The sequence below is a fragment of the Carcharhinus amblyrhynchos genome, chromosome 26 (assembly GCF_965287045.1).
Source record: "Carcharhinus amblyrhynchos chromosome 26, sCarAmb.v2.hapA, whole genome shotgun sequence".
Classification (NCBI taxonomy): Eukaryota; Metazoa; Chordata; class Chondrichthyes; order Carcharhiniformes; family Carcharhinidae; genus Carcharhinus; species Carcharhinus amblyrhynchos.
In genome coordinates this window covers 32,100,166-32,115,074 of record NC_137349.1, presented here as the reverse complement: position 1 = coordinate 32,115,074, position 14,909 = coordinate 32,100,166, and the positions used below count along the sequence as shown (strand labels likewise).

The 14,909-nt window shown below is 39.6% G+C and overlaps 1 protein-coding gene and 1 non-coding gene across 2 annotated transcripts in view; both read left to right on the top strand.

Annotated features, from left to right (window-relative positions):
* Positions 1–11,912, top strand: part of hdgfl2 (HDGF like 2) — a 59,273-nt gene extending 47,361 nt beyond the window's left edge. Inside the window, exons 14-16 of the mRNA XM_080212818.1 lie at positions 5,400–5,604; positions 7,067–7,226; positions 10,531–11,912. Of these exons, the coding sequence (XP_080068944.1) occupies positions 5,400–5,604; positions 7,067–7,226; positions 10,531–10,627 (462 nt within the window). The 3' untranslated portion in view covers positions 10,628–11,912. The remainder of the gene's footprint in view (positions 1–5,399; positions 5,605–7,066; positions 7,227–10,530) is intronic.
* Positions 11,913–14,294: 2,382 nt separating this feature from the next.
* Positions 14,295–14,486, top strand: LOC145358945 (U2 spliceosomal RNA). Its single transcript, XR_013889535.1, has one exon. It is a non-coding gene; the product is annotated as a U2 spliceosomal RNA (small nuclear RNA).
* The last annotated feature ends 423 nt before the right edge of the window (positions 14,487–14,909 follow it).

The following is a 14,909-nucleotide window of genomic DNA, read 5'->3' as shown; positions in this document are numbered from 1 at the left end:
ACTTTCCATGCTTTTGTCATGATCTGCCATCTATTTTTTTCACATCTTCCGCTGATCTTATGACATTTACAATGATAGTTGGAAACAGAGTCTCCTCCCTGCTCCTGTTTAGATTCATTTAATTTCATCAGTTCAACAACTCCTCTGTAGACAGTTCCTCTTGATGAGATCAAAGCAACTCATCTGTAGTCAGTTCTTCACACCCCTCCCCTCCAAATTGTTTGCCAAGTCAATAATCCTGGCCATCCTGATGTTTGGATTGGCTATGGTTATTTTCCTTATATTTGATTTGATTTTGATTTTTGATTTATTATTGTCGCATGAATTAACATACAGTGAAAAGTATTTTTTCTTGCACGCTATACAGACAAAACAAACCGTTCATAGAGAAGGAAACGAGAGAGTGCAGAACGTAGTGTTGTAGTCATAGCTAGGGTGTAGAGAAAGATTAACTTAATGCAAGGTAAGTCCATTCAAAAGTCTGACAGGAGCAGGGAAGAAGCTGTTCTTGAGTCACGTCAGTTGGTACATGACCTCAGACTTTTGTATCTTTTCCCGAAGGAAGAAGGTGGAAGAGAGAATGTCCAGGGTGCGTGGGGTCCTTAATTGCACTGGCTGGTTTGCGTGATGGATTGGGCTACATTCACGACCTTTTGTAGTTCCTTGCGGTCTTGGGCAGAGCAGGAGCCATTCCAAGCTGTGATATGATCAGAAAGAATGCTTTCTATGGTGCATCTGTAAAAGTTAATGAGAATCGTAGCAGACATGCCAAATTTTCTTTGTCTTCTGAGAAAGTAGAGGTGTTGATGGGCTTCTTTAACTGTAGGATCAGCATGGGGAGACCAGGACAGGTTGTTGTTGATCTGCACACCTAAACCTCATAACAGAGGAGGCTGAGGGGAGACCTAAGTTGTGAGGGGTCTTGATAGAGTAGACAGGAAAGACTCATTTCCCCTAATTGAGGGGTCAGTTACCAGGGAGCATAGATTTAAAGTGACTGGTAGAAGGATGAGAGGGAATGTGAGGAAAAACCTTTCACTCAGAGGGTGCTGGGCATCTGGAAATCACTGCCTAAGTTGGTGATTGAGGTTGAAACACTCAAGTCATTTAAGTAGTACCTGGATCTGTATCTGAACGGCTATAACCTGCAAGGCTATGATGCTGGAAAATGGGATTAAAATGAGTGGCTAGTTTTGTTTTTTCACTTTTCGTTTTGACTGACTAGTGCAGTGGATCGAATGCCCTTTTTCTGCACCGCAATTTTTTTATGGCTCAGCATCATTGGGGAACTCTATGAAATAAATCACATCCTCAGGTCAAACTTTTTTCCAGCAGGCATTTATGATTGAAGCTCTAAATTCATCCTAGGAGTCTGTAAGTATGTCTGTTGTTAAGAGGATGTTGAATTGCTTCCAGCAATGATGGATTGTGTTGAAGGGTCTGTTTCCATCATATGAAGGATGTGGCTGAAACTTCATGTGTAGTAAGCCTTGAATGAGGCAGATATTGCCTGGTCCATTGGTTGGATAAATTAGGTCATATTTGGGGGTAAAAGTAAAATGTCAACAGCTGGATGGCTGTATGTGAGAGAGTGCAGACGCCGGTGCATGATTGAGGATTAAACGGACCTTGAAAGATAAGCACCAACCTCCAGCAGAAAGCAATTAGCAAACTAGTCTTCAAAGACTGCTGCTGTAACCCTTCCAAAAGACCAGCAGATAAGATTTATTTTACCCTTTAAAAGTTCGAGGATTCACGGGATCTATAAACCAGCATTGATTTACATTTAAAGACAGTCACATTAGTGCATTGTAGAAGCAGCAACCTGTCCCTTGTTGCTGCAAAACCAGGAGCTGCCACCTTTTTTCAAAATGTAGATACTTATTAGCATCATCTTCCAGAACAGGCCAGGTTTGTCTCTGTTGAAGACTTGCTCTGTCTGCCTGGTAGCCGCTCTCCTCAATGTATTCTTGCAGCACCTTGGAAAACTATCCTGCAGCTAGCTGCACGGTCAGCTGAAACAGCCTCCCCACCAACTTCACATTATGCAGGTCAAAACGCCTTTTAAAATGATCAAACCATCCTGTGCTGGCTGAGAACCCATTCAAAGTCGAAGCAGAGGCACTTTCACACCACCTTCATCATCACTGGTAACACCAGCACTATCTTCTTTACTACTTTTTACCTGCTGGTACAATTCAAGTGGTTTGTTTCACATAACTAGACCATTAACTGGGGTTTCCTTTTGATGTTGGTGCTCTATCAATTGTTGAACAATTCTCCATTTCCTTTTCTGCTCACAAAAGTTAACCTAGCAGTACCACTACCAGAAACGCTAACACTATCCCTTATTTTTCCTTCAGACTATCTAATGCACCTGATTGTGGATTAATTGACAAACTATTCCTTTGTGGCATTTGCAATATTTTTCAGCCTATCTAAAGTTGTGACTTGTTGTTCAAGTGTCAAGCCATTCCTGAGGCTTGGTGCTGACTTGCTAAATTTTAGTAAAGAGTTGTACTGTACCTGAACTGCAAAATACTGGTTGGGAGTTAACTGTATCCTGTAAATCACAACAAACCATGCGCAGTGCACATTTTCTATGTGATAACTCAACACTGAACAATCACTTTTTCATGGCCTCTAAATTTAGTTTTTTATTTATTTCAGGACCAACATATGTTTAGGTGAGAAGTTTTAAATATTAAATCTCAGTTGGGTGAATCGTTAACCACCATCAGGTCTACATATACTTCTGTGCGGGTAAACAAATTCGTAACAGAGGGAGTCGCAAACGGTGTGGGTTGGCTGTAAATGATTGTGGCCTTAAAGTTCTGGGACCCGAGCAGTACTCTTTGCTGACATTCCAATCTGATACGCAGGAGTGTTTTGCACAGTTAATTAGAGATGCTGCTGTTCAGTTGAAAAACTGAAGTGGAATCTTGTGTGGCTTTTGGAGTGTCACAGATGGCTGTAAATGATCCCATATCATTATATTTCCCAATGTCCTGGCCAACAGCCTAGGTTTGTTTTCAAAAATCATACTGGACTGTGCTTGACATGTAAGTTGTATGTAAAATGGCACAACATAAGAGATATGACTATGTCATATATATGTTATTCATTTCTATAAAATAACTGTGCATGTGATTAAAGTGTTGAAGATAGCTGGGTGATATCGTACATGTACTTACTATTTGAGCGTGAATAGAGGTTTTATCTTGAGCCATACCACTGAGAATTGTACTGAACAATGAAATATTTAACAGTTCAGTAAATTATGAATGTAACAAATAAAGTAAAATATCTATGAAGTGAGAGAGAAAAATCCTTTAAAGTAACTCTAATCGAGGAAAACAACTTGTATTTGTATAGCACCTTAACACAGAAAATGTTTCAAAGTGTTTAAGAAATAAGTAATAAGAAAACAGAAGGTGAGCCAGAAAGGAGAGACTTAAATGACTGAAAGCTGGGCAAGCTTGTGGTTCTTTGCACGGTAATGTGGCAGAGAGGTTTACGTACTTACAACAGTGTTGGGAATCACCAGATGGTTGGAGTATTTGATAAGAGCTGCAGCATTGGAGAAAATTGCAGAACTGGAGTGGACAAAACCTTGAAGAGATTTATAAATGCAAGTAAGGAATTTGAATGTAATGCATTTAAAGACTGTGAGCCAGTGTAAATTAGTGGGCCCAGTTTTGAGCGAGTTAGAGTTTTGGGAGGATGGAAGGACAGTAAAGGGCTCAGTAGAAAAGTCAAATCTAGAAGTGACAATATTCCAAAGTGTTTCTGCGTTGGATGGGGTAAGAGCTGATTCTGTTGAGAAACTGGAAGTAAATGGTGTTGGAAAGGATTTGTTTTGAAGATTTAGCACAGGTCTATACAATCGTAAGATTACAAGACATTCTTGTTCAACGCAAAAGATTGCCATTGTTATAATTTGGTGAGAAACTCCAAAGTGTTTCATGAAACCTGCCTGGATCATAAGTTTTGCACTTTGAATTTGGCTAGGGTGAGCATGAGATTTTTCGCTTGAGGTATAATTCAACTGACCCACTAACGAGCTTTCATCAAACAAAGTTTATTTAAGTATACAGGTAATGTGTATAGAAAGAAAATTAGCAATAACTTTTACCAATTCAAACAAGAAAATAACAAACATGATATTATATAAACCTTAGCAGCTAAACACAGTTCCAGCAAAACAAATCCCATAAACAGAACCGTTGCCACAAGTTTAATATAGCACCTGACACTGGAAGTTAGTCTTTTGGGTGAATGCTACAATTCTCTTGGCACACGCAGACAAGCTTGGAGTCAAAACAGCTTCCCAAAACACCAGGGAGAGACTCTTGGCAAGCTAACCACCAACAGCAGATTTTCCACTCCAGGGAGGACAAAGAACCTTGCTCACAGTTAGCCAGCATACGAGGTGGGGAGAGAGAGGGAAAAAAAGACACTGCTTTCCAATCTGATGGCCACTCTCTCTTCCAAACTAAAAATGAATCCTTATATCTTTCCCTGGGGAGGAACTACCTGACTTTGACTTGTCAGTCAATCTTCTCTCTCAGAATGCATAAAAGATCCCAACGTAATAATAAACAAAACTCCATTTAAGCCATTGAAGTAGCAATAAAAGGAGTTCTAGCAGATGGCCTGGCAACAGTGAGAATAAATAACTGATTACAACTGCAGAGAACGTGATTTTTTTAAAAAAAGTTCTTAAAGGTACATTAATGTCACACCATCTCAGTGCTAACCGAATAATTTTGCTGATTAACTTTTACAGGCAATGTTTTTCTTACATTTCATAAATCACTTTGGGAGCTTTGTTAGTCTGAACTATTTCACTTGGAAATTCAAAATTGACTTCCTCCAACCGATACAGCTGAAGTCCTGTAAATGGTTAGTGGAAATTCCTGGATTTGAATAGCTATTGATTACATTTAAAAAGTAAGTGATAATTATGCAAATAACCGAGCAAATAACAAAGTAATTTGGATCCTCCCTCAAGGGCTAGAAGCAACTGATGTAACATTTGACAAATCAGCTTTAAATTTAAACTTGAGACAAAATTCTAACCTTTTTAAAAAATTCCTTCTGAGTAACTGAATTAAAGAACCTATATGAAGCCACAGCAAGAAATTACACTTCACTTTTGTTCAGAGTTCTCCCTTGTAAATTTTTTTCCTGAATTCACCCAAACTGTTTGAACAGTCAAAGAATGAAGCTGAGTGCTGAAAGGAGTGTTCTGAGAATTGGGAGGTGTTGTCCTGCACTATTCCCCATCTCCTCAGTGAGAACTCTGAGACTACCCTAAGAAGTACATGAAATGTTGTCCTTCATACGTAAGACTGTTATAACTCATGTGTCTACGTATTGTTGGCAATGTTTTCTAGATACGCCGCTATAAAGCCAGTCAGGAAGTTATGGCAAAAGCGGGTGAGATCTACAGTCATTTAAAGTCCATGTTTATGGGAGGAGATGATTCTGGCAATAGTACACTGAAGAAGACTCCTTCAGACCAGGAGCAGCAGCAAAATAACAAAACCAAAGAGGAAGATAAAGAAGCTGAGAACAGCATGAAGGAGAAGCAGGATTCTGGTGAGCATTCTTTAGGTGGGATACAGTGGTGCAGACTACAGCTGGCTTCAATGATGTCCATTACCCATCTAACCTCTTAGTGTTTATTTCTCTGTCTCTTTATATGTTTTGGGGAGATATTTTTATGTTGAAAGCTCCATATAAATACAACTTGTTGGGGCTCACCATATCACTTACAGCCATTAACTAGTATGATTCATTAATGTTCTGGCAGTCATTCTTAATTTAGGCATGGATTGCAATTCATTGTAAATGGAATTTTAAAAGTTTGTATCTTTGCTCAGTGGTAAAATTGTATTCTTTGATTTGGCACTGAGTCTCACTGGTCAAAGTCCTCACGTTTGTGTGTTATCTGGTCACCAAAAATTGGAGCAGTGTAGTTGGGCTTTGGAAGGAGAGGGTGATAGAAACTAAAAGCAAGAGTAGGCCATTTGACCCTTTGAGCCTGCTCTGCCATTCAGTATGATCATGGCTGATCATAGAATTCAATGTCCTGATCCCCCTTTAACCCCATATCCCTTGATCCCTTTAGCTCCAAAAGCTGTATCTTATTTCTTCTTGAAATCATACAATGTCTTGGTCTCAACTACTTTCTGTAGTAGTGAATTCCATACATTCAGCACTTTCTGGGTGAAAAAATTCTCCTCATTGCAGTTCTAATAGTTTAGCCCTTATCCTCAAACTATGACCCCTAGTTCTGGACTCATCACCATCGTAACATTCTTTCTGAATCTACCCTGTTTAACCGGTTAGAATTTTATAAGTTTCTGTGAGATCCTCTCTCACTCTTCTGAACGCCAATGAAAACAACCCCAAATGACTTGGTCTGTCTTCATTTAACAGACCTACCATCACAGGAATTAGCCTGATAAACCTTTGCTGTACTCCTTCTGGAGCAAGGACATCCTTTCTCAGATAAGGACACCAAAACTCAAGGTGTAACCTCAGCAATACCCTATGCAATTGCAGTAAAACATTCCTATTCCTGTACTCAAATCCTCTCACTATGAAGGCCAACATATCATTTGCCTTCTTTACTGCCTGCTCTACTTTTGTATTAGTTTCAGCGACTGATGCACAATGACACCAAGGTCTTGCTGAGTATCCACCTCTTTCAGTTTACACCCACTTAAATAATAATCTGTCTTCCTATTATTGATACCAAAGTGAATAACACTCAGCTTGTCCAAACCACGCTGAAGTATCTCTGCATCCTCCTCACAGCTCACCCTCCCCCCAACATGCAATACTGGAAAGTCACTATTTATTTCAAGGACAGATCAGACCTTACTTTGTTGCCGACTGTGGTTAACTAACCTGCTGGCTGTTTGCTCTAAAAGAGAATAGCTGAATATGTGGACACCCAAGATGATATCTGTTAAATTATTGATAATTTAGGTGCATTTGGGGGAAAAAAATCTGCAATTGATCTGTTCTGTTTTCCCTGACAAACAATCTGCAGATTCCTCTACCGCAGTAAATGGAGAGACAGCATCTCAGAAGAATGAAATACTTCCAGAGAACCAGAAGAATGAAATACTTCCAGAAAACCAAGAACAGGATCAGTCACAGACAGAGAAGGAGAAGAATGCTGAGGAAATATTGGTTGGCAAACCGAATAGGTGAGTGTTCTGAATAAGCAACAGCAAATGATTCACCCGCACCCTTGACACTGCATTGCGCGTGAACCATGCGCAGTTCCAGTCAGCTCAGCTTAGTTGGTAAATATCAAACTTTGTGCTGGATGTATGTAGAACCAAGTCTCATTGTGGACTTGAGCCCACAACCTAGGCTAACCATTAGAGTAGTGAGGGAGTATTATGCTTTTGAAACTGTTCTGTTTGATGACACAAACCATCCCGTAGCATTACTTGAAGAGTTCTCACCGTGTTTTGGCCAACGATCCCCATGCAAAAAACATCACCACTGCCAAAAACAAATTAACTGGTTGTTCATTTCATTTGCTATCTGAGTCCTTGTGCACAAAATGTTCTGGTACATTTCCCTGCATAGCAATGACTGCACTTCAAAAGTAGTTAATGAGTTACAAAATTTGTTGGGACATCTTTTTTGAGGATGTGGCACTGATGCAAACAAATACTATGTTTTTTTCATTCTTTTGTTCAAGTCAGTACAGAATATAGACCATTTCAATGGAGCCCAAAGATCTATATCAATTTCCGCTTTTGCAGAGGAGCCTGAAAGGCAAATCCGTACCAGTTGAGGTATGAGCCTAATATAGAACATGCATCAGAAAGTGTTCAAAATAAGCCTTGTTGGGCAGAAGATCTTTTGAGATATTGCTAGAATTAGGTTAAGGATTTAGGTGTCAAAACAATGTAGAAAGTGTAACTGAAGGAGCCCTTTACTGAATTTCTATAACACCTCAGGAGATGCAAAGTACTTTACAGCCAATGGAGTGTTTTAAATATAGTCATTGTTGTGGGGAAATGGGCAAGGTCCCACGATCAGAAATGAAATTTCACTGATCCCCACACGCAGTTATTTTTTCTTTGTGAAAATTAGTTATACAATTGAACATGTATTTACTATTTTTGTTTTATATAATGTGAAACTTGTTACTGGTGCTGAGCAACAATTCTTCAGGCATGGGCGTCACTATCTGACCAGCATTTATTGCCCATCCCTATTTGCCTGAGGGCAGTTGAGAGTCAACCACATTGCTGTAGCTTTTGGAGTCACGTGGAGGCCAGACCAGGTAAGGACGGCAGATTTCCTTCCCTAAAGGACGTTAGTGAACCAGATGGGTTTTTCCAACAATCGACAATGTGTTTCATTGGCATCAGTAGATTCTTAATTCCAGACATTATTTTTATTGAATCCAAATTCCACCATCTGCCGTGGCGGGATTCGATCCCCAGAGCATTAGCTGAGTTTCTGGATTAATAATCTATCGATAATACCACTTATTATTTCCCCTCAATTAATTAAATCTACATGATTTCCCTCCCTAATTAAAAATGCATTAAACATGTCTTCAGTGTTGGTATTTGTGTAACTGAAATAATCTTCCATGCCACCATGGCCTGAATTTTTCAGATGGCAGAATCTTGCCACTTTCCAAGGAGTTTATCGGGAACACATTGCTGCCGATTCAGAATGTTCCGCTGCCGTTTCACACTCTCATGCGCATTAGGTGCGTGCAGGCGGGCCTGCCGCAGCTCATTCAGGAGGAAGTCCCCACCTCAGAGAGCTGCTGGCCAATCTGATTGGGCAGCAACTCTCCTGTTCTGGCAGCAACAGGGGTTCAATGGACAGAAAAAGAATTGCTTGAGGACACTGGAGGCCCAGGGAAATTCATGGGGTCCCAGTGTAGGGAAGGTTGGGAAGGCCTGAGGGCGGTACGATCAGGGTCTTGGGAGGGAGTCCGGAGGCCACTGGAACTAAGGGGTGGGTGTCGAACTTCAGAAGGGTGTTTCTGATTGAACCGGTACATTTGCCTCCCTTCACTGGAGCTGATTGCTTCCATCTGATTGAGCCAGAAATGTCTTTAATTGTATTAACTGCCTTTTTATGCGGTTGAGGTGTTTCATAATGCTTCAGGTGAGTTATTTCCAGAATGCACTAACCCCATTTAGGTAGGTAAATTCACTTGATCAGATGTAGTAAACAATTATTTGACAAGTGATTGTACTTTTTTCTACACTTTCTCTGGTTATATTTGGCAGATTCTGGATTTAAATAATTTTGTATTTACTTTTTGTCAGTAACCTGTTTCTTCCAGTTTGTCTCGTGTTGCATTTCATTTCCCAATTTTCTTTCATGCATGAAAAGGCACAAGATTATCACCAGTTGATTTGCATCAAACTATATCACCAGTTTGCTAAGCAATTCATGCGTTGCCAACCTTTTAATAAATGGTGTTAGTTTGGATTGTATTGGATTTTAAATGGGCCAATCCTTTGTTTTGTTTTCAGTCTTGACTTTTAATCTGTAACTTTCATTTGCTTCTTGTCACTTTTTTTCCCATTCCTCAAGTTTCTTCTAAACCTACTCATGCAAAGGGAATTATGTGAATCGTAGAGATAATGCCCTCTCAAACTAGAGACAGGCATCTGCTACAAACCTATCTGCCGAGGAAAATGCTTGCAGAGGAAGAGACCCAAAGTTGATGTTGGTAGCTGTCTCAACTGTTTGAGATACTGGTCAGCATAAGTCGTAGAAACTAGAAGCAAGAGTACGCTGTTCGGCCCTTCAAGCCTGCTCTGCCAATTCATTATAATCATGGCTGATCATCGAATTCAATATCCCGATTTCCCCTCTTCACCCCATATCCCTTGATCCCTTTAGCCCCAAGAGCTGTATCTAATTTCTTCTTGAAATCACACAATGTCAATTATATTCTGTGATAGTGAATTCCACACATTCACCACCTCTGGGTAAAGAAATTTCTCCTCGCCTCAGTTCCAAAAGATTTACCCCCTATCCTCAAACTATGACCCCTAAGTTCTGGAGTCTGCCACCATCAGGCACATTCTTTCTAAATTTACCCAGTCTAACCCTGTTAGAATTAGGGTCAGTCAGTCAATAGTAATTAATATTTGGGCAGTCTAACTGATTTCCTTTCCTCCACCTCACGTGACTCAAAGGAAACTTATTGTTGTGCCCTGTTGCTGCCTTCCAGGTTGAGAGTAACTAACATACTGAAGATCAAATCATAAACACCCCTATTTTGTATAGATCAGCAGCTCACCACTGATAAATCCACCCATTTTATCATTGATAATGTTTTCGTAATCAATTTTTTAAAATTATAATTTATTGAAAATAAATAAGCACAAGTGCTTATTCCTCCTACAAGATGCTAGATTTATGAAGCGATTAAGTGTGGAAGATTCTGGCATGTTCCAATGAGTTTAACATCGTGTAGAATTGAAATTGAGGTTGTGTGTTTTACTCTTGCAGTGCTCCATACATATCTGCAGTGCTTCAATCAGATGATCAACACACCACCGATACAGAGACCGTTCCAATGGAGATGGAATCAGCTAATGAGAGCTAAGGCTTTGAGCCATAATCAACTATGGGACACGTTTTAAAATCTGGGTTGCTTTCAAAGAAGAACATTTGTCACTTGAATCGTCCTAGAACCTAGTAAAGACTGGTTTGTTGTCTGCCCACGTGAAGAAGCTGAATGAGGTCACTTACTTTGCAGAACTCTGTATTTCTTCATTTTTTTGAAAAAAGAAAAACAAAAATATAGATCTGCACATTAAATGTATCTTTTTTTTTCTGACCTTGAGCAGAGGAAGTGAATGAGGCGCAAAGTGCAGAAATGGCTGCTTTTTGGTGGATTAAATTTATCACCAGGAATTTCCTCCGGGTTCTCCTGACCAGCGGAAGTCCTGGATAGACATGTACGCAGGCTTTTGCTGCAGTGGCCAATTGGGAGAACACTCGAGGAAATTAATGGCGGATGCTTTACTTCAGAGCGTATGTTTCCTTTTACTTCTCATGAAGTTATTTGTTTAAAGTTTCTGTCAGTCTGAAGTATGTTCTCCATGATGGGTTGGCTCACAGAATTAGACAAAGAAAGTGCGTTTTCCTTCATTTTCTTCTTTAACCTCTTCCAGCTGCAATGTTACATTACATGATTTCCCCAAATAGCTAATTTCTCAGCATTTAACCTAATTTTTTTTTACAGGAAGAATGATTATGTAGAGATTGCAGTTTTGTCATTGTAAAGTGCAACTTTGTTATCAGTACCAGTTATTAAAGTTTGACCTTGTGGGAGTTTTTAATGTGATGTTGATACAGATGTAGTGAGCTTCCTTCTCAAGTTACTTTATGTTAAGAAGAGGGCGCGAGAGACTAGCACTGCAGGGAAGAGCAGCAACTCCATTACGGATGTTGATCCTCTGAATGTCTTCCCCTCTCATTCCTTCTAAATTCCAAATATGTCATTCTGTATACTCTTCGTCCTTATTATATTGAAATCAACATTTATCACGTCATCTCCAACTCTAATTCTTCCACATGACCTCAAAACTGTGGGACTCCTTATCATTCTTTGTCTTCCGTTCCTCATTTAATCCAGAGACTTATAAAACTCTGTTTTGACATTGCCTAACTTCTACGTCTTGATCAACCTCATCGTTGCTTTTCATCTTAACTGTGGTGGTCTGCACTGTGAGCCTTGACCTCTGGCTTTTGTTTGTTAATAATTTAAAGGAGAAAAAAATCAAATCTGTTGTAAAAGACCACCAAGGAAAAATGGCCTTTAGCAGGTTAATCTAGAAAGTTTTAAAATGCAAACTTTTATATATTAAAAAAAAACATTTTGTGTGGAGTATTCTTTTGAGTTTGTTTCCTACTAGTTATCAAAGATTCATAAGTAACATCAATCTGACCGCTGTAGAAATTTGAAGATTCTTAACTTTACTATTTGACTTGGTGACTGCTTTTGCCCATCTTAGAAATGTTATAGTAGTGCTCTGAAACACATACTTGTGACCATTCAACTTATTACCTGAGCTCAAACAACAAATAAAATTTCAAATGAATGTATTTTGCTGCAGTTGAGATATGGACCAGAAAACAGATCACAGTATATATTTTTAAAATCTTTTAAAAAGCTATTGTCCATAATGAAAACTCCTCACTACATAAATCATGTATAGACACTTGAAGTACTAGGAAAAACTGATAGTTCAGGGTCCAATAATTCACTATCTGTAGCTCAAATTTGCTTCAGCAGAAGGTTACTGGATCAAAGTGCTAGCTCCCTAAAGTTTAAAGTTTATTACTAGTATCACAAATAGGCTTGCGTTAACACTGCAATGAAGTTACTGTGAAAATACCCTAGTTGCCACACTCCAGCGCCTGTTCAAGTACACTGAGTGAGAATTTAGTATGGCCAATGCACCTAATCAGCATGTCTTCCAGACTGTGGGAGGAAACTGGAGTACCCGGAGGAAACCACACAGACGTGGGACGAACATGCAGACTCTGCACATACAGTTACCCAAACCAGGAATCGAGCCCAGACCCTTGGCATTGTGAGGCAGCAGTGCTAACTGCTATGGCAATGATAAGAAACACGCAATTACTTTGGACATAACAGCGGCACCAGTTTTTCAAGGATGCCAACAATGCCCATGCCCCTCTGAGGGCTCAGTAACAAAGGCTAATTTGTAATTGGTCTCTATGGGCCAGAAAGCTCTGAAAAGATGACAATGCACAGAAAAAGTGAAATAGTCACACCCTTTCACTTGGGAAATATGATTGCGAAGGAGGAAGAAAGGACATGTATATATTTTTGTATATTATTTGCTTTAGAATGTTGATGGAGTTGTTGAAACATTACAGAACACTGATTTTTAAAATTTATTTAGGTTTTTGTTCAATAAGGCTGTGGATGCAAACATAAGAAATAGGAGCAGGAGTATGCCATTCGGTCCCTTCACACTTCTGCATCCTTCAAGATCCAAGCTGCTCTGATATTGGTCTCAACATCATAGAAATATAGAAAATAGGAGCAGGAAGAGGCCATTTGACCTTTTGAGCCTGCTGTACTATTCATTATGATCATAGCTGGTCATCGAGTTCAGTAACCTGTTCCTGCTTTCCCCCGCATACCTTCTGATCCCTTTAGCCCCAAGAGCTACATCTAACTACTACTTGAAAATGTAGTGTGTTGGCCTCAGTTTCTATAACCCTTGATCTATCTATAACCCTTGATCTATCTATAACCCTTGAATCTGTTGTAATTCAGCCTTGAATATAGTCAATGACTTTGGCTCCACAACTTTCTGAATAGAGAATTCCAAAGATTCACAAACTTCTGAGAGAAAAAAAATTTCTCCTTTTCAGTCTTAAAAGGAAAACCATTTGTTCTGGAACAATGGCCTGGATTTTCAGTCGGGTTGACGCGGGAGCCTTTTAATAACGGCGTGTGGATCCTGATTCCTGAGGTTCCTGACCCCACTCTTGGGCTGCTTGGTTTTTTGGGTGTGCCTTTAAAGGATGTGGACTGCTTCGTGCCAGGAGCCTGCATCTGGTACTTACAACCTGGCCAACTGTACTGCAGAGACAGATACCTCCTCCTCCTGCAATTTTCATTGAGGTGGGTCAGGTTTTTAAAGACTCCTGGCTCATGGCTCCTTAGAGGAACTGTGAATCATACTATGCCTGAGGAGATCTTTTTACAAGGCAAGTTCAAAAGATCCCCTCATGCCACCAATGCCAGTCTGTTATTCCACCCATACCGCATACCCCCAGTGCTAACTGACCCATTGTTATTTTCTAGAACCAATTAACATCACAGTATAAAATTAGATGTGCTTTTAAACAAAAACTTTGAAAAAATGTGCTCCGTTGATAGATTTCTCCATGAAAGGTTAGGACTGAAAGATAGTAAAATGTCAATCAGCCAGGCTCTTTGAAGTTTCACAAAGTCCAACCACTCGAAATCAATTGAGTTATGTGGCATTGTGACATTGTGACATTGATAACAGAGATACATATGAATATACATACACCCTAAGAATTAAGATTAGAAGCAGACCTAATCTTATCAATTTATACCTGGTCTAGGATCATATATAGTCTCCCCACAAGAGGAAACATCCTCTCAGTATCCACCTTCCTGTGTACCCTCAGGATCTGCTATGTTTCAATAAGATCGCCCCTCATTTTTCTAAACCAGGCTTGTCTAATGTTTTTTTGGTATCGCTTCTCAGCCTTTTAGCTAAGATCAAGTGTAGTATCGACATGCTGCACTTGGTTAAAGTCATTAGGTTACGTTTCGGCTTCATTTGAAGCAATTTTTAAACGCGCCATCTTGGCCTTTTGGCTAAGATGCAAATAAGATCAAGCCTTGGAGGAGGAGCTATGCCTACTCCAATTAGCTTGGATCATGTAGATCGAGCCCAAGACAGGAAGTGAGAGCTGTGTCTTGTTAGTTTGGATTGGGATTGTCTCAACTTGTTGAGACTCTGAATTGGACTTGATTTGATTGAATTGGAATAAAAACAAAAAAATTTTTTTTGGTAAGGAGATGAAATAGTGCTTGGGAAGAAAAGGAAATGGGCTGAGAAGAATGGAAATTTATCTTGTTACTTCAAGCAATACCAATCTGCATCTCTATAAACAAACTGCAGATAAGACTAATTTATTGCCTCAACTGCTATTGCTTGATTACTGATTCAGTGAGACATCAGACCTTGTTTTCCCTACCTCAAGCTGTTAATGCCTTCTCATGTACTTGATGTAACACCTTGACATATAGAACATAGAAAAACTACAGCACAACAGGCCCTTCACCCTACAAGTTGCACTGAACA